Source organism: Miniopterus natalensis, chromosome 8 (assembly GCF_054644295.1).
Source record: "Miniopterus natalensis isolate mMinNat1 chromosome 8, mMinNat1.hap1, whole genome shotgun sequence".
In the NCBI taxonomy this organism is placed as follows: domain Eukaryota; kingdom Metazoa; phylum Chordata; class Mammalia; order Chiroptera; family Miniopteridae; genus Miniopterus; species Miniopterus natalensis.
In genome coordinates this window covers 36,853,162-36,874,071 of record NC_142088.1, presented here as the reverse complement: position 1 = coordinate 36,874,071, position 20,910 = coordinate 36,853,162, and the positions used below count along the sequence as shown (strand labels likewise).

Sequence of the window (20,910 nt, the reverse complement as noted above, 5' to 3'; positions counted from 1 at the left end):
TTCCTTGTCAGGTTTTCTTCTCCTTTTTCCTTAAATTGAACATATTATATCTTCTCATGAAATACCGTTTCTTTGCCTTCTGAGAAACTCTGACAAGTTGAAAACTATTCTTTGATAGTATGATCAGCTCTCTCTGCTATAGGACTGTCCTAAGAGTTTGGTGACCGTTCTACTCTCTTAGGACTAATTCGAGACTGTTAATGGGTCTTCATCGAGGCCCTGGCATTGCACATCAGTCTGCATATGTGATGAAACCATTTCATACTTACTGTTTTTAAAAACTGAGGGGGGAAAAAGAAAAAAACACCAAAAAACCCCTGAGGTTTACATTGAGTTGGAGGGTTAAATATATTTCTGGAAAAGATACTTGGGCCCTTTTAGACTGTATTTGCTGTATAAATTGAGAGTTTTCGTACTCCAAACTCTGAGATGTAAATGATGGACCGTTGGTCGTTGCCGAGGAACACAATGGTTAAATCTTTGAGATTACGTAAGATTGAGCAAAGGAGGTGAAAAGCTGAGACACCATCCCTTAGGAACTTCTCCCTCAGAAGATAAGCCAGAAGGAAGTTTCTGATTGGGCAGAGGCAGTCCCCCCAAGAGGCTCAGGAAAGTTCTGTGCCAAGGTACTACATGACTGTAATCTCTTTTTCAGTTCCTGCCCCTCGCTGAAAACAGCCAGAGAAGGAAATCAAGGAGCCACTCCTGTAATTACCAGATAAGCCCAGCAGGGTCAATAGAGTTCCAGGAAAGAGCTGCAGGCGTCTGAGGATAAACCACTTCAAACAGCTTTAACCTGAGCGTCACCTGGAAGACGGATTCCCAGTTACAAGGTGAGGTAGGAGGACGCCAGCTTAAAATCAAAAGCAGGGTTAGACTTCCCCAGGCATTGCTTAATAACAGCAAGAGATTAGTGAAACATTACCAAATCACAGGAGGGTGTTTCTTTATACCTTTTATGTGTATATCAGATCTAAAAAAAGTAGTAATCTTGGTTATATTTAGCCATCTTAATAAAAAGTTCTGCTGTAATTTTTTTAAGGATAGGAAGTAGAAAAACATGCCAAAGGATTTATTAACCTAGTTCTACTTACAGCCTGGCATCATGTGGAAATAAGACATTCCCCTTCCCTTCTTGAGTAACGAACCCACAGACCAAAGCTAGAAATGCTTTCATCATATATTTAGATGCACACAAGCCCACATGCGCACGCATACATACATTCTTAAAATGCACCCATTTTTATAATCTTTCAAAGTGAACAGGTAGACAGTTGCTTGTTTCCTTTTTGCCCATGAGACTGAAATAACTAATATGATACCAGCAATGCATAGGGTACTATAGGCTCCTTGTCATCTTTGATATTTGCAGTTACTGTTTTCAGAGCCATGCCACATATGCTATTTGACATCTTAGGCTAAGTGACTTCTGTCTCCACAATTTGGACTTATCCCTCCCAGTTATACAAAGCTTTTGGGGAGTGTGTGCTACTAGAGCTCATGGAGAGCTTTTGCAAGCTGTGTACCCTCTACTCAAACTCTTATTTGCCCTGGGACACAGGGTTGATGGTGGTGGTGGCAGTGATAGTTTCAGACCGTCTATAATTTGGGAAATGCTCCCCAGGTATTCCAACACCACTCCTCCCCTCTCCTTGCATGGACTGGCCCCTCTTGGAAGGTCAGAAACCAAGACTCGGTGATTTAGTGTAATTATTGTTATGTGAGAAGCCTTCTGTTTATTACTGCATTAGTTAAAATTACATTTTAGAGCAGAGCTTGCAAATTAGTGGCCCACAGGGCAAATTTTAGACTGTAATTTAAAACTGAATTAATTGCCAATGTTATTGGACAGTCTGAAAACTTGAGAGAGAAAATCAGATACCTGGCTTCTTTTGGAAGATTAAAAAATCTGGTCTTGTTACAAGTCCAGGGACTGAAGTTTGCTAATCTTTATCATTCCCTGAGTAGCGAACCCAACCAGCCTTACAGATTTATGTCACCTGCCTGACACCTGTAAGTTTTTGCGGTCAAGATTCCTGCTTTAAGCATCAGTTTCTTCTCTGTAAATGTGAAGTCACTCCCATGTACTTTACACATAACACTGTTAGTCTTTATTCCCTTTAGCATTTTACTATTTTATATAAAATGCATATACTTTGAGAGTGCTGGCTTTCAGGACTTAAGCTGATACTTGCCAGACGTGCCTGTGAAGAAGGAAGACTCTTCCAAAGTCAAATGGTCCATTGTTCTTAGTTTGGAAATCGGATTTGATAGTAATGGAGTGTGAATCATTCTTTCCAGACCTCCAGGTGGTCAGCTCAGAGCCTGAAATGTCATGACTAATGCTTCCATTGCCTGATACAACTATTTTGGTCCCACGGAGATAAATCGGATTCATTGAGTTGGCTTCTTTGAATGACACTTGTAGGGATTTAGAGTCCATTTTCTAGCCCTTTACTCATTCTGGACACCAGAGTGAGTCAGTGAATAACATGCTGTGCCATCTACATGGGCAGAACTTTTGACATTGAGAAGTCTCTCCATCAGAATCAGATGTACCTCCAAGCACAGTGGGTCGTAGTTAATCATAAAACATCTCCTTCCCCATCTTTAATCACTATGTATTATTGGGAACTGAACTACTTACAGTAATGTTCCTGTCAATTTGATACTGAATCAAACTTTTATATAGTAACAAAGAGCTTTAGTCATGAAAGCATTTCAAATTACAGGGTCCTTACTGGCATAGCATTTCTCTGTCTGCATTAGCTAAACTCAAACATTAATTATTGGATTGTAGTTTACAAAAAGCTGACTCCATCTCAAAACAGCAGTTCTTATCCCAACAACCCATTTAACTTCAAACAGGTAGTGCCTGTTATTCAAGCAGATTTCAGACCTCAGGATATCCGTTTTTAATGTTGAAGCTTATAAGAAAGAAGGCGGCTGGGTTGCACATTTGTTTTAGGAGTTTGCTGTCGTTCTGGCTGCATTCCTTTGCTCTATCTCATGGAATCTCTTAGGTCAGTATTGCCTAGGATCTCTTGATACTGGACTGCACATAGAGATGAGACATGTGTGAGTCCCTTTGACTCTCAGGCTTAAGTTCATGGAAATAAAGTAACTGGAAATTTGTTCCCACACATTTGCATGGCTGTGACTTGACTGAGAAAGACAGTCAGCTCTTCTTTAAAAGGAAAAAGCAAGTGACCGGTATCTCATTTCCTTAAGGAAATGTGTTTACATTTATTATTCTGTCGTCATAGGAATCAGTTGGTATGCACGTGCGCCCAGAAATGCTTTCAGGCAGCCTCTTTATCTTTTCTCCTCGGAGGTCCTGTTATCAGCTTCCCATTCCATTTCACTTAGCTCCCTGAGAAAAGATAAGCAGCTCTGAAAGCGGAGAGGGCTTGGGAGCCGCACTGACACAGAAGAAAGGGAAATGTGGTGAGAAAGAGCAGTTCAGAAAGTCAGGCTCCGGGTCCGCAGCCAGGCCGGTCCCGCAGAGACAGGAGAGGAGCTGGAGCCCAGCGTGCGGGAGGCCGGTGCCGACAGTCCCTCTATCTGCTTAGAGGCCCAGGAGCCGGCCCCCAGGCCGCGGGAGGGAGCGCGGGTGCCGGAGCTGGCCCTGCACAGGCCGCTTTGCCCGCCCCTGCCCCTGCCCCTGCCCCTGCCCCCGCCCCTGCCCCTGCCCCTGCCCCTGCCCCTGCCCCTGCCTTCCTCCCTGGCCGCCCTCGGCTGTGTCTCAGGGTGAAGGGAGTCTCTGCTCGGCTGCGGGCCGGGAGGGAGGGCCCGCCCGGGCCAGCTCCTCTCTCCGGGATACGCTCCCTCTCGCCCAGGGGGTAGGGGCCGGGGCAGAACCCGCCCAGAGGCAGAACTGCGCTGCTCCAGCTCCCCTGGACATTGTCCTTCCCAATCTGGTAGGTGAGGGGTTGGAAAAGCGAGTCCCTAAACAGAGAGAGATTGAGACTAGATGTGAAAAATAAATTGTACGTGAAATACATGTCCAGTAAAAGCGGAAATGAAGAAATGAAGTGAAAAGAGGAGAATGTTGTTCATGTCAAGGACTTCGTGTGTAAGTCATAGGGAAGAAGGAATTTTTTTTTCTTCTCACAAACACCTTCATTTTTTATTTTTTTATTGAATTTATTGGGGGGACATTGGTTAATAAAATTATATAGGTTTCAGGCGTACACTTCTATAATACATCATCTGTATATTGTACTGTGTGTTCACCACCCAAAGTCAAGTCTCCTTCCATCACCAATTATCCCCCTTACGCTCTCCTACCTCCCCCAGCCCCTTCCCTCTGGGAATCACCACACTGTTGCCTGGGTCTATCAGTTGTTGTTTCTTCATCCCTTCACCTTTTTCACCCAGCCCCCAACCCCCCTCCCCTCTGACAGCTGTCAGTCTGTTCTCTGTATCTATGAGTCCGTTTCTATTTTGCTTGTTAGTTTATTTTGTTCATTAGATTCCACATATAAATGAAACCATATGGTACTTGTCTTTCTCTGCCTGGCTTATTTCATTTAGCATAATACTCTCCAGGTCCATCCATGCTGTTGGAAAAGCTAAGATACCCTTCTTTTTTATGGCTGCGTAGTACTCCATGGTGTAAATGTCCCACAGCTTTATCCACTCATCTACTGATGGGCACTTGGGCTGCTTCCAGATCTTGGATACTGTAAATAACACTGCAGGACTTTGTTTTTTAAAACATTTTTTATTTTTCACTGTTTTTTGTTTTTTATCTTATTTTTAAAAAATAGCTTTTGTTTAGAAAACTTTCAAATTTATACACAAGTAAAGAGACTAGCATAGTGAACTCCCATATGCGCATACCCTGATTGATTTATCCCCTCCTCTTTTATTCCGAAGTTCTTAGAGGTAGACATGTCATATCCAGCACACATGCTTCAGCATGCATCTGTTAATATGCACATTTTCCTACAAAATCGTAATGACATTGTCACACCTAACAGTATGAATGCTAATTCTTTGATCTCATTTTTCACTTATTCCATATTCAAATTTCTCTATCATATTTCTCAAAATCGTCCTTTTATAGTTGGTTTATTTACATCAGATCCAAAGTACATACATTTCTTTTGGCTATTGAACCTCTTAAGTCTCTTTTTACCTAGAATGTTGCCCTGTTTTCCAGTCATTTACTTGTTGAAGAAACTAAGCCATATGTGCAACAGAATGATCCACGTGCTGGGTTTGGCCGATTGTTATTTAACCTTTTTCTCTGTCACCCAGATTATTAGACACTGGACGTTAGAGTAGAGCCTTGATTAGGTTCAGTTTCTACTTTTCAACAAGAATTCTACTTCCCTGGTGCTGTGTACTTTATGTAGCATCACCTCAGGAGGCCCATATGGTCTTATTGCCCCACTTTTAGTGATTCTAAGATTCAGCAATAGAATAGCTTCCTGATCTATTGGGAAGTTTCCCCCATCAGTTTTTTTCAACTGATGATTTTTTACTTTAATAACCGTTGTCTGAATACATTATTTCATTAGGAATTATAAATATAGTGATTTCTCTTTCCCTCCATTCGTTCTACATTTATTACCTGGAATTCTTTTGGAAGGCACAGTGCCTCATCAACTAGCATTTGGCGACCCTGAAATACAGTTCATGTAGGAAAGGCAGAGCAAGTGCTTATACTTCCCTTTGAGTAGATAGTTTCAGAGATGGTGCCTCAGTTTCTTCAAAAGATCATCAGAGATGTTTATCTTTTTCTTAGGGTGAGAGTTCCTCTTTTTCTTGAGCATTGTAAATTCATAGATTTTTAAAACATTTATTACGTTGTAATTAGTTGAAGTGATTTTTTTTTTTTCTGGATGCTATAAATAAAGCCTTCTTTGTTCATTGTGAGCTCTTTCAAATTGGCTGTTATATATACAAGCAGAGAAGAAAACCTATCGTAAGTGAATCACAAGGAGTTTTCACAGACTGAACATTCCTATATAATCAGCACCCAGGTCAAGACATAGAGCATGCCAAAGCACCCTGTCCCAGTAGAAACATCAATGATGAGAGAGAGTCACTGATCGGCTGCCTCCTGCATGCCCCCGACTGGGGATCGAGCTTGAAACCCGGGCATGTGCCCTGACTGGGATTCAACTGAGATCTCCGATCATAGGTCGATGCTCAACCGCTGAGCAACGCCGGCTGGGCCCATTAGTTTCTTTGACAACAGGCTGCCCCAAGCTCCTCTTGTTCATTTCATATTGAAATCTAAGAATCAGCCATTCCAGGAGCTCTGATGCCTTTTAGTAGAAAATGGAATCCAGTATTCATGAGTTTAAAAAAATATGTTTTTACATATGCAGGGATGCTTAGTACTTTAATTAGTCTAGCTTTGAAGACAATTAAAAATTTTATTGACTTTTTATTTTATTGACTTTTCACATTAAATAATGCTGGGAAATCCTGTGTGCAGTGAACCAACCATAGAGATCTACTTTGAAAGGTTTTGCTTTTGGAAAACAAGGATATATCAGGAGCAATGATTCTAATCGTTGCCCCAGTAAGAAGTGATTTCAGGGATGCTGGACTAGCATATAGGTTTCTGAAACATCAAGGCTGGATTCTGGGGCTTCCCAAACTGTGTAAGGCTGGTGGTAGACTTTTAAAGGCTTGAAATTTCAGAAACAATGACAATGTAAATGGGTGTGTTTTTATCATGTGTCTTATATCACACCTGCTATATCTAAAGTGTTCCTCATTCATGTAGGCATTCATTCATCCATGCATCCAGCAAAGTCTACGTACCAGGCACTAATCTGGGCCCCGGTGAGAACAAGGAGAGCATGAAACATAACAGGTGAAGTCTGTAGGGATAGACAATAAGCCAATAAATAAATCATGTAACTACTAAGTAAGATAAGTGCTGTGAAGAAAAGGAAAAGAATATTGTGCTAGAAAGTGACAGGGTGTGCGCCTATTCCAAGGTGACGCAAGCTGAGACTGAAGGGTGACTGGCTGACTAAATTTTCATGTTTAGAATACTGAATTTGAAAGTGCTGTGCAGTTTATTTATTTAAACAGTAACTACAAGTTTAACATTTGAATTTATTTCCAAATGTCTAATTTTTTTCAACTGGCACTATAGTTAAACACTGAGATTAAAATTTCTTGTTTGGTCAGCTTCTGAAAACTAGAGGAAGCCCTTGGTGAAGGGTGTATGGGAACTCTATAATATATTTGTAACTTTTCTGTAAGCCTAAAATTATTTCAAAATGTAAGAAAAAAAAACTGCTGAAGAAATACCAAAAAAACCCCCACACTTACAAATAGAGTTAATTTACATTTTTCCTTTTTATTTTTAAATTCATTCATTTTCTTAAAATTCTCTTGGACTACTTAGGATGTTACCCTTCAGGTGGAGTTAGCAAATCTTTTTCACATGGAGCTTTTAATGAAACTGTCATCATAGGTAAAAGAACAGGGCCCATTTGGAAACCCTTTACAACTGCTGCCCGGTGTTAGGCTTGTTTTAACAGGGTGTGGGGCCCCACCCTCGGAATGATTGATTCATAGTGTGGATGAGCTCAAGAATTTCCATTTGGAGTAAGTTCCCAGGAGACTTGATCCTGGGGCCACCTTTCAGGACTTCTGTAGCAAACAGTTATCACTGGTTTTTTCCAAACTTTGGATTTGGGGAAAAGTAGCTTTTTTTCATTCCAATTCAGTATTAAGTGACATTTTAAACCTTCCTTTGAATTTTTAAAATTTCCACTTATCTTTGTGACAGGACTGGACTCACTTATGACCTAGATGTCTTTTTACTGCTTTTGTCTGGTTTCCAGCCCAAATTCTGTTGTTGTCTCTTGTTCTCACCTCTCTTGGAGGGTTTACTTTTTTTAAAAAGTTCTTTTCTGTTGTGTTCGGTGGTGTTTCAAAGTGAAATAGATCCTGCATTCACTCTTCCATGTTTATCCTGTTATGTGTGTAATTTTTTTCTAAATACTTTTATTGATTTTTAGAGAGAGAAAAGAAGGGAGAGGAAGAGAGAGAAAAACATCAGTGTGAGAGTGAAACATCCATCGGCTGCCTCCTGCTCACCCCACAAGCTGGCCATGTGCCCTGACAAGTAATTGAACTGGCAACCTTTTGGTACAGGGGAGGACACCCATCCAACTGAGCCACACTGGCCAGGGCAATTTTTTCTTTCTTGATTTCCACAAAATCCCAAGAGGTAAGTTGAGCACAGAAGTATCTTCCCTGTATTGAGGAAGTGAAGACCTGGAGACAAAAAAATCGTGATCTACTAAAAAAGGAGAGCTCCAGCTCAAGCTTTCTGACATTCATTTCTATGTTAATTATAATGTACCACGAATATGATGCTCTTACTGGACCTCAGATTGGATTTGTTAAGCCATCGGGACTCCTGTTCCTCCACTTTATAGCATATCTCAAGTATTTTTGACCCTAAAATAATCTTAATAAGTGTGTTATTTGATGATTCTCCTACATTTATGTGTAAGCTATATTTTTAATAAGGATAGGCCACAAAATCCCTTTAAAGACATAAATCAGTACCTTAGTTTCTATTTTGTGAGTTTTTGTTAAATCACCCATTTTTCTCCAAATACTCTTATCCCTTGATGGAAAATTTGCAAACCCTTTTCATAGGGGCTTTTAATAAAATAGTGTTGTAGATCAAATCAGTCTCAAAATTGGTACTCCTGAGACTTATGCCCTGAACCTGCTCATGGAAGAAGGTGATGCTCTCGTGAATATAGTGTGTCTCAGTCTGTTAACCTTACAGGGTTATTTGGAGGAGAGGCTCAGAGAGAATATATAATAATAGTAAGCATTTTACACAGGTTTTTGCATTTACTTCTCACAACTCCATGGAGTCGATGCTTTTTTCCCTGTTTCATGGATAAAGAAACGGAGGCAAAGAGAGATTAAGTAATTTGCCTGAGGTTTCATTGCTAGGAAATGGCAGAGTTGGGATTGGATTCAAACCTAAGCAATCCATGGTATATTTTAGTAAAGGAAAATAAAAGAAAAAATCACCACAGGGTAAATGTAGTGGTGTACTGGTACATGTTTAAAAATAGGCTCTCAAAAAAAAAGTGCTAATTTTTGCATGGCTGATTTCAAGTTCCCAAGAGGACGTCTCCGAAGGCTGAGCTAGGGAGAGAGAAACACGGTGGTCTCCCGCACTGGTGCACCCCGGCTCCAGTTCCCCACTCTGGAGTGTGCGCAGATGACCACGCCTCAGTGAAACGAAGTCACGAGGATGAAGAACCTGGGGCCTGGCAGTAGATCCTCTGTTATCGTCAGCTGTTCCTTCCCTCCTGTAACAATGAATGAACATAATTGGAACCAATACTTACTCTGGATGTCCAAAGCAAGTAGAATGCTGGGCACCCTGATATGTGAAGGGCTGCATAAACATTGCTAGTCTGGAGGGATGACAGTGTTTTGAAATTTTGTTTAAGGTTCCTGACCATGAACTATCTGTGATTAGGTAGATCATGGCTAGTTAGGTAGGCAGGTGGCAGGTGCAGTAATTCTGTGCAACCAGGCTAACCTATTAGTGGTATTTTGAAAGAATTACACTGCTGTCTGCTGCTTCTGTTCCTGATCCTAATGTACAACTTGGCACCAGGGAGAACAGATGCTAGTAATGGCCCAGGCCTCTAGAGCACCATTAGCAGCTTGGGGTGGGGGGTGGGGAGTGTCTTTATTTTAGGACAACCAAGAGGTTTTGTTTTGGGAATGCTGAACTTTGTACAGTCTTTCCCTTCAGCTGACTACTGAACAAACAGGGAACTCCAATCTGCAAATCATTTGGATTATTTTGGGTTATCTTAGGGCAAATATAGCAAAATCAAAGAGCCAACAGGAGGTGGTTATCTCCAGGCAGCTTGTGAGCACAGTCATCTGATCTTAGTGGGTATGAAAAGCCCAGTAAACAATATGAGTGGTTTTGTGGCTCATGACATTAGAGTGCAATAATGAAAGTGATACAGTCCCCACCCTCAGAGATTGTACAGAATCAGTACAAATAAACATAGTATAGTGCTTGTTCAATAATATATGTATGCATAAGTATAGAAGTAATACATATTAAAGTGACAGTTCTGTCTAATAGAATAGGAAGGATTTTATAAAGAAGATGAAACCTAAGCACAAAGTAATACAGTATTAATGCTTGCATGCTATAAAGGTCATTATGGCCAATAGTACAGGAACTTTTTTATTGTTGTAAAATATACATAAAATTTACCATTTTAATCATTTTTAAAATTTTATTGATTTTTAGAAAGAGAGGAAGGGAGAGAGAGAGAGAAAGAAACATCAATTTGTTGTTCCACTTATTTATGCTTTCATTGGTTGATTCTTGTATGTGCCCTGACCAGAGGATCGAACCCGCAGCCTTAGCATATCAAGGTGATGCTCTAACCAACTGAGCTCGTTTTTGATGTGCTGTTTTACTACTCCATACTTTTTTGAAAGGCCACTTATGCCTTGTTAATTATAAAGTTAGGAGATGTCCAGAGAAGGATTACTTGGGGAGGCAGTATAAGTGGTAGTTTGATTGTTCAGGATGAAAACTATTCCCTAATCTCTTCCAACATCAAGTTTTTGAAGATTCTGTTCTGAGAACAATTCAATGCACAATGCTCAAGAACCAGCAAATGTAAAACAGGAGGGAAGAGTTGGGCCATGTTCTTGGAATCTAAAGTACAAAATCATACCAAGTACAAAATTACAACTAGATTGGAAAGAATATACAATTATTAAATCTAGGGGCCAATGTCCTAATTAGGAAATATATCAGCTCAGATTATAGTTTTCAAATAAAGACATCACATTATAACTTACAGAGGTTAGTGTGATGTTTGAAAACGGCTGACCTAAGCTGCCTTTCAGGGAACTTTCCATATGAAAAGCTATTAATAAATAAATAGAACAGTGAATTCTTAAATTATTGAAGAAAACTAGAAGCAATGTGACCTAGGGAAGGGAAAACCTTTGGTGAACAAAACTTTTCTTACACCTGAAATATAAATGTCTGAAGTATAGGGAGGAACCATTTTTCCCTCGTGAGTCAAGACACGTCTTTGGCATAGTTTTATGTAGTTTGTACAGCAAGAAGTGATTTTCCCTATATATCATTTAAGTTGTAGAAATACATAATTAACATTTTCTTTTTATTGTAATGTTAAAGACTTGGGTGTTACTTAATGGTTTATAAAACCCATATCTTTTTTATGTTTTCTTTTTTAAAATATGTACAGTAGTCTCCCCCTTATCCATGGTTTTGCTTTCTGTGGTTTCAGTTACCCAGGGTCAATAGCAGTCAAAATATTAAATAGAAACTCCAGAAATAAATAATTGCACCCCATTTATAAGAGGATGATGACACTTGAGTTAAAGTATGAAGGTTAACTTTTTCCTACCCTTTTTTTTTGTTTGCAAGATAATTTCCTCAATTTTATCTTTCTAACCTTTGTATGACTTGGTTTTTCTGCAGAATCATTCTGTGCTTTATTAATATCATTTTAATTACTGCATTTAAATTTGGTGTCATTGTTTGTGTCCTTAATTTCTTACCCATGCCAGTTCCCATTGCATCTGAGCCTGTCTTATCTCTTATTGAAAGACTCCAGTTTTTGTAAAAATTTTGTGAACGTTAAAGCACTTGCACTCTAAAGCTACCCCTTTCTTTGGCTAGAAATAACATTCCAAGTAAGCCCTCTATCTATCTCTTGCACATAATAATTTTCTCTCCTTTCGGGGGGTTAATTTTTCAGTGTTTTATAGACACATTTTTTTAAACATTTTTCTTTGAGATCTGCTCTTTGTCAAAAGATTGTTTGTGCCAGTTTTCCTTGGCTCCCTTCATGTTACCTGGTTAACACTTAGAGCCTCCTCTCACAATTCACCCCAAGGGCTGATGAAGTAGAATGTAGGTTTATCTACTTCATTTATTTAGTAAAGGGCCTAAGAGTGAGGAGGATTAGAATCTTGATCAGTCACAGTCAGAGAACTCATCTGTATATTTTTTTCCTTCTTAGTTTTATAAACGCCTGCACCAGAAGGCAGCCTGGAGAGGGGAGACTGTGTTTGGGGGGGGGGGGGCAGTGTTGGGACATGTTCATGATGCTCTTTCAAAGCCAAGACTAAGGAAAGCAGCAAAAGGGAAAAACTTCACTAAAGTTAGATTTTTTTAAAAAACAGCCCAAATGATCATTACTAGAGGGACACAATATAAAATGATACAGAAAGTTTAAATATAAAAGGATGGACATATTTCATTTATCACTTGCAAACAGAAAGAGTAGATAATATCAAATAAAGCAAAAAAAGCACTGACAAATAATCACGTCGGAATGATCTCATTCAACCTTGTATTAAGTACTTGAAACCTTTTTTGTTAAAAAAATTTTTTAAATCAACAGAACCACAATAACCTCAAAAATGATTCTTGGAATGGATTAAATTCTCTTGTCTTTTCTTCGTTCTTGATATTATTCTAGATATTCATAATTGCAATTCAACCAAAATGTTGCTCTTTCATCATAGACAAGTTACCCTTAAGTGAAAACAAAAACCAAGATGTTAGCATTGGTGTTAATCAGGAAAGTGAAGCTGGATACGGTTAAGAAAAAAAGCACAACAGAGGAAATGTTGGCCCTTGATGCAGCTTAGATTGAATCGACTTCCAAATGGATAACAATTTAATGAGCTCGGTCGTCTCAGCCCCATCCCGTGGGGGCACTTGAGCACATCACAGAATCTCCATACTTTCAGCTCAAGTGTCAGCATCTACTTGTAAAACATCTTGGACCAGAAAGCAAAGTGCTTCAGATTAAGAATCTGAGCAGTGTTCTTGCTTTCTGTTTGCTGGCACCAGAGCTTACTTGGCTTGAGAAATTTTACTCACACTTATTAGACTACTGTCATAAAACCAAAGGATTAGATGATTATTTAAGTGTACACTTATTACTACCTTTTGTCAGTATCAAGTGAAATCTTATCTTGAGCCAAGGAAAGAGCTCTACAGCTCTTTACATTTCTGTTAGCCCTAAAACTAGTTTTACAGCAAGAGAAAAAGCTTTCCAGTTTTTGGAATAAGTAGTTTTTATTTTTCCTACAGTGACAGTGAAGTTGAAATCTTAAGAAAGGATAAGTTTTATTCACTAGATTGCCCAGTTTTTCTCATTTATAATTGCCTTTTAATTATAAGAATTGTTCTTTTGAATATTCTTTATAACCTGGTAACCTTTGAAATCCTGCTTAACATATGCAGGGGCACGTTAATGCAGTATTGTAGATTTTATATAGGCTTGTATGAAATTTAACTTATTTGCAGGTGCACAGTTACGTCATTTATACATAAATCACTCAATACATTTGTATCATTGACATGATCTATTAAACATTTGTCTTCAGCCTAAATTTCTCTGAGCTCCGACCTACCTTTCCAAATGTTTGCCTCCATTTCAGTGCCTCAGTTACACCTCAAGGCAACATGTCTGAAACCATACTCCTGCCCTTCTGCCAGTTCTGGATCTCCCTTGGCCACCCCTCACTCCGAATGCTGGCAGCCTGGGAACCATCCCCTGGATTTCCCACCGCCTCTCTAGGTCGTTGCCTCTTGCTTCCCGACTGGGTCTCCCTCATCTTCTTTACTGCCCTAATTTGGTTCTCCTGGTGGCTGCCAGAGTATCCTTTTAAACATACAAATCTGGTTATACCACACCCTTCTATGGCTTCTTATGCTTAAGATAAAAATAAAATGCTGAACATGGCCCACAGGCCCTGCAGGGCTGGCCTCTGCCTGCCTCTGACCCTCACGTCGCTTCTCTCTGCGCTCTGATCATTTGGCCAGCACGAGTTCCCGGGCCATGGCCCCTGGATCATGCCCAGGCACCCGGTTAACGCCTATTTATCCTTCAGTCCTCAGCTCAACCCACTTGCTCAACGGGACCTCCGACCTCCAGACGCAGTTAGTTGTCTTTGCCATGTGTCCTCATAATGCCTCCTGCATCTTCATTTTTTTGTCTTTTTGATTGACTGTCTCTCCATCTGGACTGATGTTCAGGACTTAGTTTTCTTTGGCCTAAAGGTTGATTTCTGTTCATTGGCAGAAGCTTTCTCTTACAACCTGTGCTAAAGTACTTACCCAAGTGTTCCGGTCACAGCTTAGTGTGATCATACTATCACACTTACCTTTAAAAAGATTTTTTTTTTTTTTACCAACCTCTCTTGCCAATTGAACTGTTTTTAGCCCTAGTACTACAATGCGGACTTTCCTTATATGAATCCAAGTGAAAAATGAAGCTGCCTTGGCTGTGGACTAGTGAAGCAGCTCCAAGCATTACCCCAGTTCTGGGACCTGCCTGTCAGCCTGTAGATGCTGTTGAGCCTCTTGGTGGTTGGGTTGAGAGAGTCTGTGTAGGCGTGCTCTAGTCTTGAGGTGCAAATAACCGTGGATACATGTATTACTTCATCCGTCTAATGACTGGGTCACATCATACACAAAAGGCATGGGCCTGTTTGCCTTTTGTGACTGACTGTCTTGTGTAGGATTTAACCATCACATACATGACATGGCTGGACTAAACTGGAGACAGACATGGAATGAGCTCTAATTACAATCCAGTGGGCAGGGGAAATTAAATTTCAGAAGAAGAAACTGATGGACTTTGACATGAGGATCTAGAACATAGCACTGTAATCTGCTTTAAAACAAAGAGACTCCAGGGGAAGAGGGTGACTCTAGCATATGGTTTCTTCCTGTTTTCCTTCTTAACAGACTTCTGTTACATATTCACACTTTTAGCCTCCACCTTAAAAATCTAGAGGAAGAAATATTTCCTAATGTGTCAGAGTTCTTCCTCTCACTAATATTGTAGTATTTTTCCTAAATATAATTTTTAATTTGTTTTTTTAAATTGTTTACGTAAGTTCTATTTGTTTGTTTCGCTTTTAGGTGTTTTGGATAGCCTCAATATTTGCCTTCTCTTTTCTAGACAAACCTGATTCGTGAAATGGACTGAAACTGAAAATTCATCTACTTCTTTGTCTGAATTTGAGACACGGTTGGGATGACCTTAAGTGCATGCTTCTAGACTCCAACCGCAGCTATGAGTTCGGATGAGAAGGGCATATCCCCTGCTCATAAAACATCCACTCCAACCCATAGAAGTGCCTCCTCTTCAACGTCCTCCCAAAGGGAAGGTAGACAGGTAAGAGAAGAGTTAAAGTGCATTTTGTTATTTTATGCAGATACAGTACCATTTGGGCATGGTGGGGTTGCTAATTCATTCTGAAATTTTGCTGTGAAGATTTTTATTCCACAGAAAAACTCACTGTTTGTAGATCTGCCTGGCGATGTCATGAGGGTCCTGCTCTTGCTCTTCTGCTATTTAGGATCCTTTTTCAGAGTGCAGAACACAGGAAGGGTGGCTAGGAGCCCTGGAGTGCTCTCCCACTGTTTGCACTTGGAGGCGGGAGCCAGCCTCTGGACCCTGAGTGTTTTGCTCTCCCTCTCTGCATTTGTGGAGGTAGAAAGGGAGCTGAACTTACAGAGGTCTTCTTCCAGTAAGTCTCTCACTGGTCTGCAAAGCACCAACTTCTGTGTGGTGTTTCATGGAATCTGGTGACAACAAGAATTAGGTTATAAATAAACTTGTAGTATCAGGGGATTAAGGGCAGTAAGAACTCAGTGTTTCAAGTCAATAGAAAAAGTGAATTATTGTTGCTTAATTATTCCATTGAGCCAACTCCGTAAGTTATTTTTGTTTACAGAGTTAATTTGTTGCTACTTCAGTTGCTTTTCCACACCCAGAGTGTGGGATTAGTCGTATGAATTGTCTTCATTGTCAAAACAGGTGATTGTTTAGCCTAGTCTTTGTCTCCTTATTACTATTTACCATTATAATATTATCTATGATAGGATTTTTGTTGTATAACTGGAAACTCACGGTAAGCCAGTGTTGTTAACTTTTTATAAAAAACTTTTCTTTGGGGGAACATTTAATTTAGTAAACATGTTTGCAAGGGCTTTGTCCCCCTATTTTATGTGTTCAAAATATATTGCCTGATTTCTAGGAGCACAAACATCAGTTATTCAGTTGTCCATAGCATAGACCTGGGCCTTGAGGCAGCCAGTTCCAGATGAGAATTCATTCTATTGACGGTGGAAATGCACTTGTGGGGTTGTTCCTTGGGGAACATTCAGTCTGAAAACCCTCCCAGCTCTCCCTTTCTCATTTCTAGCAAGAGAGTCCAGGGGAATCTGTAAGAATCATGGATTCCTTATGTGTATATCTTTTGCAGATTCCAAGCAGATACTTCTACTGTGGACCTTGGGGAATTTTTGACATTGTTGTCCTTTGTTATAGAGTTCAAAGAGGACATCTATGTTCTATTCATTAGAAGCAGCTATACTATTAACTAAATCTGTGATTACACACAGTTATAATGTTTATTGCATTGCATTTGTATAGTAAAAGAAAGTAAGAGTACCATGAATGAAAACACTTTTATATTAAATAATTACTGCATGCTGAGAAGATGCTTTCTAAGTGTGCCATTTTAGTCTACTAGTCACCTGCTCCTCTGTCCTTTCTTGTTATTGCTTCTTCATTTTCCTCTTGCCTTGGGCACTTAAGTGGAGAGACATTTTCAGCAGCATGGCCTTTCTGGAAGCTGAGGGAAGGAAGGGATGGACCCAGCTCACCCTGGAGAATTGTGGTAAATGGAAAAGACTGATGACTGCTGTAGAAACATCTGTCATTGTTGTTGATCTGCCTGTTGCACCTGAGCTCCAGGGCTAGCTTGCAAAACAAAAAAAACCTGAGCCCTGGTCTGCCAGAGGGAATTTGAAGGTGGAATGTGTGACTCCCAGCTGGCCTGCAAATGGAAAGTTGTATGATGGGAATAAATAATCTATTTGTAAATTGATAATGAATTCTAGAAAACTAGGAGACAGTGTTCAGATGTTTATTATTGTTTAAGGAAAGAGTTTGCTTTCATTCCTGCTTATCTCAGCAAGTGGAAACTCTCCCAAATACTGTCTCCTCTGGTTCCTTCCTGCCTCCTGTTTTGTGTCTTTTCATCTTTCCCAAGGGAAAGAAGAAAAAAAATAATGATAGTTCTGTTTTTCCTCCCTAGCTCTATCACTTCCTATAATCCAGGATTAACTTACAGAAATCATAATTTTCAGTGCTCTTGTGACATGATATGATATAGTGTTTTTATATGTATCTGTTTTTGTGTGATGACTGTTTTCATAGTGAAGGGACATAACGAAATTGTGATAAATTATTCTTCATTGAATGTTACCCCATTTTCCTGATTTGACTGACATCTATGCAAATGGTGCCAAATTGCAAAATCCACCCGTATTTCTCTCCTGAATTGATCATATAGGTAAAGGATCTAGCACATAGCTGAGAATATCGTGGTGCCTTAGTGTACGTTATTTGTCTGTCCTTCCCAAGTTCAAGTCCTAGATCACTAATTAATTGATTGGGCATTTCTACGTAGATATACCAGTGCTGCCTTAAATCAATATGTATAAACCAGTTTGCTATCGGGATAATCATTCTGTTATTGACCTAGGGTCAAAGCCATTCCTTTATCTGCCTCTCTCACATTCAATAGGTTGACAAGTTCTATTGATGATTTCCTCCTAATAATCATAATTTCTTTCTATTCCCACTGTTGACTCCCTAGCCCAGATTCTCATCACCTCAAACCTGGATCCTGCACAGTGCTCTTGCCTTACCTTCTCCCCATGACCTCATAAGATCAAATTTCTTCAATATGGCAGATTCATGCTCAGAATCCTTCAAAGACTCTCAGTTACCTGTACTGACCCTGCCTCAATGTCCCATTTTCTTCCAAACCTGTAGAGTCTTGTCTGCTCATGGTTCCTAAAACTGCCTTATCTCTATCTCTGCCTTGTCTTTCCCGCATGGAATTCCCACCACCCCACTCTTGACCTGATACCTACCTATGCTTTAAGGACCAGCTCATGCAGTACTTTCACAGGTCACTCAAACCCACATTGCCCTTCCTCTCCTCTGAACTTTTATGGAACTTTTTGACAGTATGTGACATTTATATTATATATATATATATATACATATATATATGTGTGTGTGTGTGTGTATTTTATATACATATATATATATATATATATAATTTAAATGCCCTGATCACTATACTGTGAGCTCTTTTACAGACTATGCACTCTAATTCTTCAGAGATAGGCCTTGCACCTCAAATATTTTAATATATCCTAGAGACCACTTTTAAAGATCTGCAACAATATCAGTCTTGTCTTTTTATTCCAAAATTTCCATTCCAGATTTATTTGTCTTCTCCCTTCTTCCTTCCTCATAGATGAGTAAAACAAAGAACATCTGCCAAGTGCACAGTGGTAACTGGCTGCCCTTCCTGTCACTAAATTCTGTAGCCAACGGGTGAAGGAGGGAGAGAAGTTGGGGGAAAAAGTTATTCATTGTTCCTGAGATTTCACTCAGTGTTTCTTCATCAATGAGAAGGTCAAGACTCTACCCAGTATTTAACAAGTGGGAAGACTTGTTAGTAAATGCTACATTTAGTAAATGCTACATTTACGTTTCCACCAAGTCTCATATTAGATGTTAGAACATCTAACAAAATTAGTTGTGTGTGTGTATGTGTGTCATCAACTATGACTCATAAGCTGCAAGAAATATATGTACCAAATTTTTCAAAAAGGAAATAAAGAAGTTAATTAGACATCTAGGACTTATGCATAAACAAGCATTTCCCATGCGTGCAGCAAGGAAAGCTTGTCCCTTGAGCTGTTGCATAAGTGATGCTGGTGGATAAAGCCCTCGGTGCTGTAAGTATAGTTAAATTTGTGAGTTGCTTCCAGTTTAGCCTTTTTTGGGATTCCACCCATCCCATGGAATCTGACCTTTAGGACTTAGGGCCAGTGTCAATGAGAAAATAATATTTGCTTGCAAAAACTCACACTATTTCCAACTGTTGTGATTTAAATGCATTTTGTGAATTAGGGTTCTGAAAAATCTAAATATTAGGCTAAGTTCGTGCATAAATTAATAGACCGACACCTGCAACCGCTAATATTTCATGAGTTCTTATTGTGAGAGGTTGGAACTGTCAACACCTTTTTCAGAGAACTAAACTCTGGCCTGAAGTGGTGAAATATCTTGGCCACAGCTAATGAGCAGTTAAGACAGGGTTGGCCACTCACTATTTGTTCTGTTGTAAGTCTTGACAAGATAAATGTCCAGGAGCATGGCCTTCTGTACGCTTCTAAGTGAACTTCAGAAGGCAGCATGTCAGTGATTTTTGAGTTATGTATTGCCTCACTTTTCCCCTCATCAATAATAGTGATTTTTCACATCCTCACAGCTTGGGGAACAATAGACCAAGTGGCACATAGGCCAAAATGTTAAGTTACTCTCCTGAAGTACTTGTGTCAAAGAGGAATGTTATGTTCTTTGTGCTTTTCTGAATTTTCTGTCTTGTCACTACATGGGTTGCCTTTGGAATGAAAAGTTTTGATCATTTATTTGTTTATTGAAAATTCTGATTAGCCTTTTGCATGGAATGAAATGAACAGCCCCACAGATTTCTTGCTGCCCCCACCATTTGGGGGTCACTGTTGCTGCTGCCTGGTTGTTGCCGTATGTGTTCAGCACATGTCAGATGTGCTGAAATTGAGACCACTGAAAAGACATTTGCCACTAGGCTGTGAGACGCTCATTACCCACAAGTGATTCAGAGTTTGCGAGAGAGACTCTGTTTGCTGCTTTCCCTGGTATGTTTGCCAGAACCTTTTGGTCCTCTAGACCTGCCTTAGTCTCTCACTGAAGAAGTGATCTCTTATGACCCTGAGCTGGCTAATTTGGGATAGCATTTTTATAGCAGCAAATTCATCTGTCAGACCTAAGCTTTAATATTGCCTGTTCACTTAGGCAAAACACAAAACAGAAAGAACCATAGTATAATCTGTTAGTTAACTCCAGAGGGCCTCAACCTGTAGGTCTTTGGGGAGGCCCAGGAATCTGTCATTTACAGTTGCTTCCCCAGGAGACTGTTATTCATCCAGATTTGGAAAGCATCGCTCTTACAGAATACATTTCTAGGTGTTTCATTAGGACTATAAAAACATCATCCCGAATGACTGTAAGTCTTCAAAACTGCTTTATTTGATTTTAAACTTGAACAAATAGAGAATTTTACCCCCCCCCCCGTCCAGTATCCTCTGTAACTCTCCTAGGCTGTAAGTGAAATACTGTCCCAGACTTCAAGAAGTGTGTTGTATACTTCAGGTGCCTGACTTCTTGACCTCAAATCCTAGTTAAAAGCTGATTTTGCAGTGATGATAATAGCCAGTGTTAGTGAGGTTTCAGGGAAAGGGACACTCCTATGCACCACTGCTAAGCATGTTGATTGACTCCACCAAAATTTCTGCAATGAATGTGCGTTTCTTCTTCTATAGTAAAAACTGTATATATTTTTAAAGGTCATATCCTGTGAGAGAGAGTGTGTGTGTGTTTGTAGCCTTAAAACAGTATTTGGAGTATAGTAAATATGATTTAAGTGTCAGCTATTTTAATAATAAAATTGAAAGTCCTAACTCTATAAGTACAAGCTTTAAAATTTAATGAATGTAAAGGATATGTCACATGAGATACTTGGAACAACTTTTTAAAACCATCTTTGGGGCTCTGAGGCAGGAGCTGGACCACTGTCCTGTAAACTACCTTTATTTATCTCATGATAATTTAAGAGTGTTTATGAGAGAATGGGAACTTAGATACTGTATATATTACAACAAATACTTTTTTATTCAGCAAATATTTATGAATACATATGGGCAAATCATAGACATATCTG

The 20,910-nt window shown here is 39.6% G+C and overlaps 1 protein-coding gene across 2 annotated transcripts in view; it reads left to right on the top strand.

Annotated features, from left to right (window-relative positions):
• Positions 1-634: 634 nt before the first annotated feature.
• Positions 635-20,910, top strand: part of OSBPL6 (oxysterol binding protein like 6) — an 88,262-nt gene continuing 67,986 nt past the window's right edge. For both annotated transcript variants that reach the window (XM_016209837.2, XM_016209775.2), the window contains exons 1-2: positions 635-833; positions 15,015-15,230. In XM_016209837.2, the coding sequence (XP_016065323.1) occupies positions 15,129-15,230 (102 nt within the window). In that variant the 5' untranslated portion in view covers positions 635-833; positions 15,015-15,128. The remainder of the gene's footprint in view (positions 834-15,014; positions 15,231-20,910) is intronic.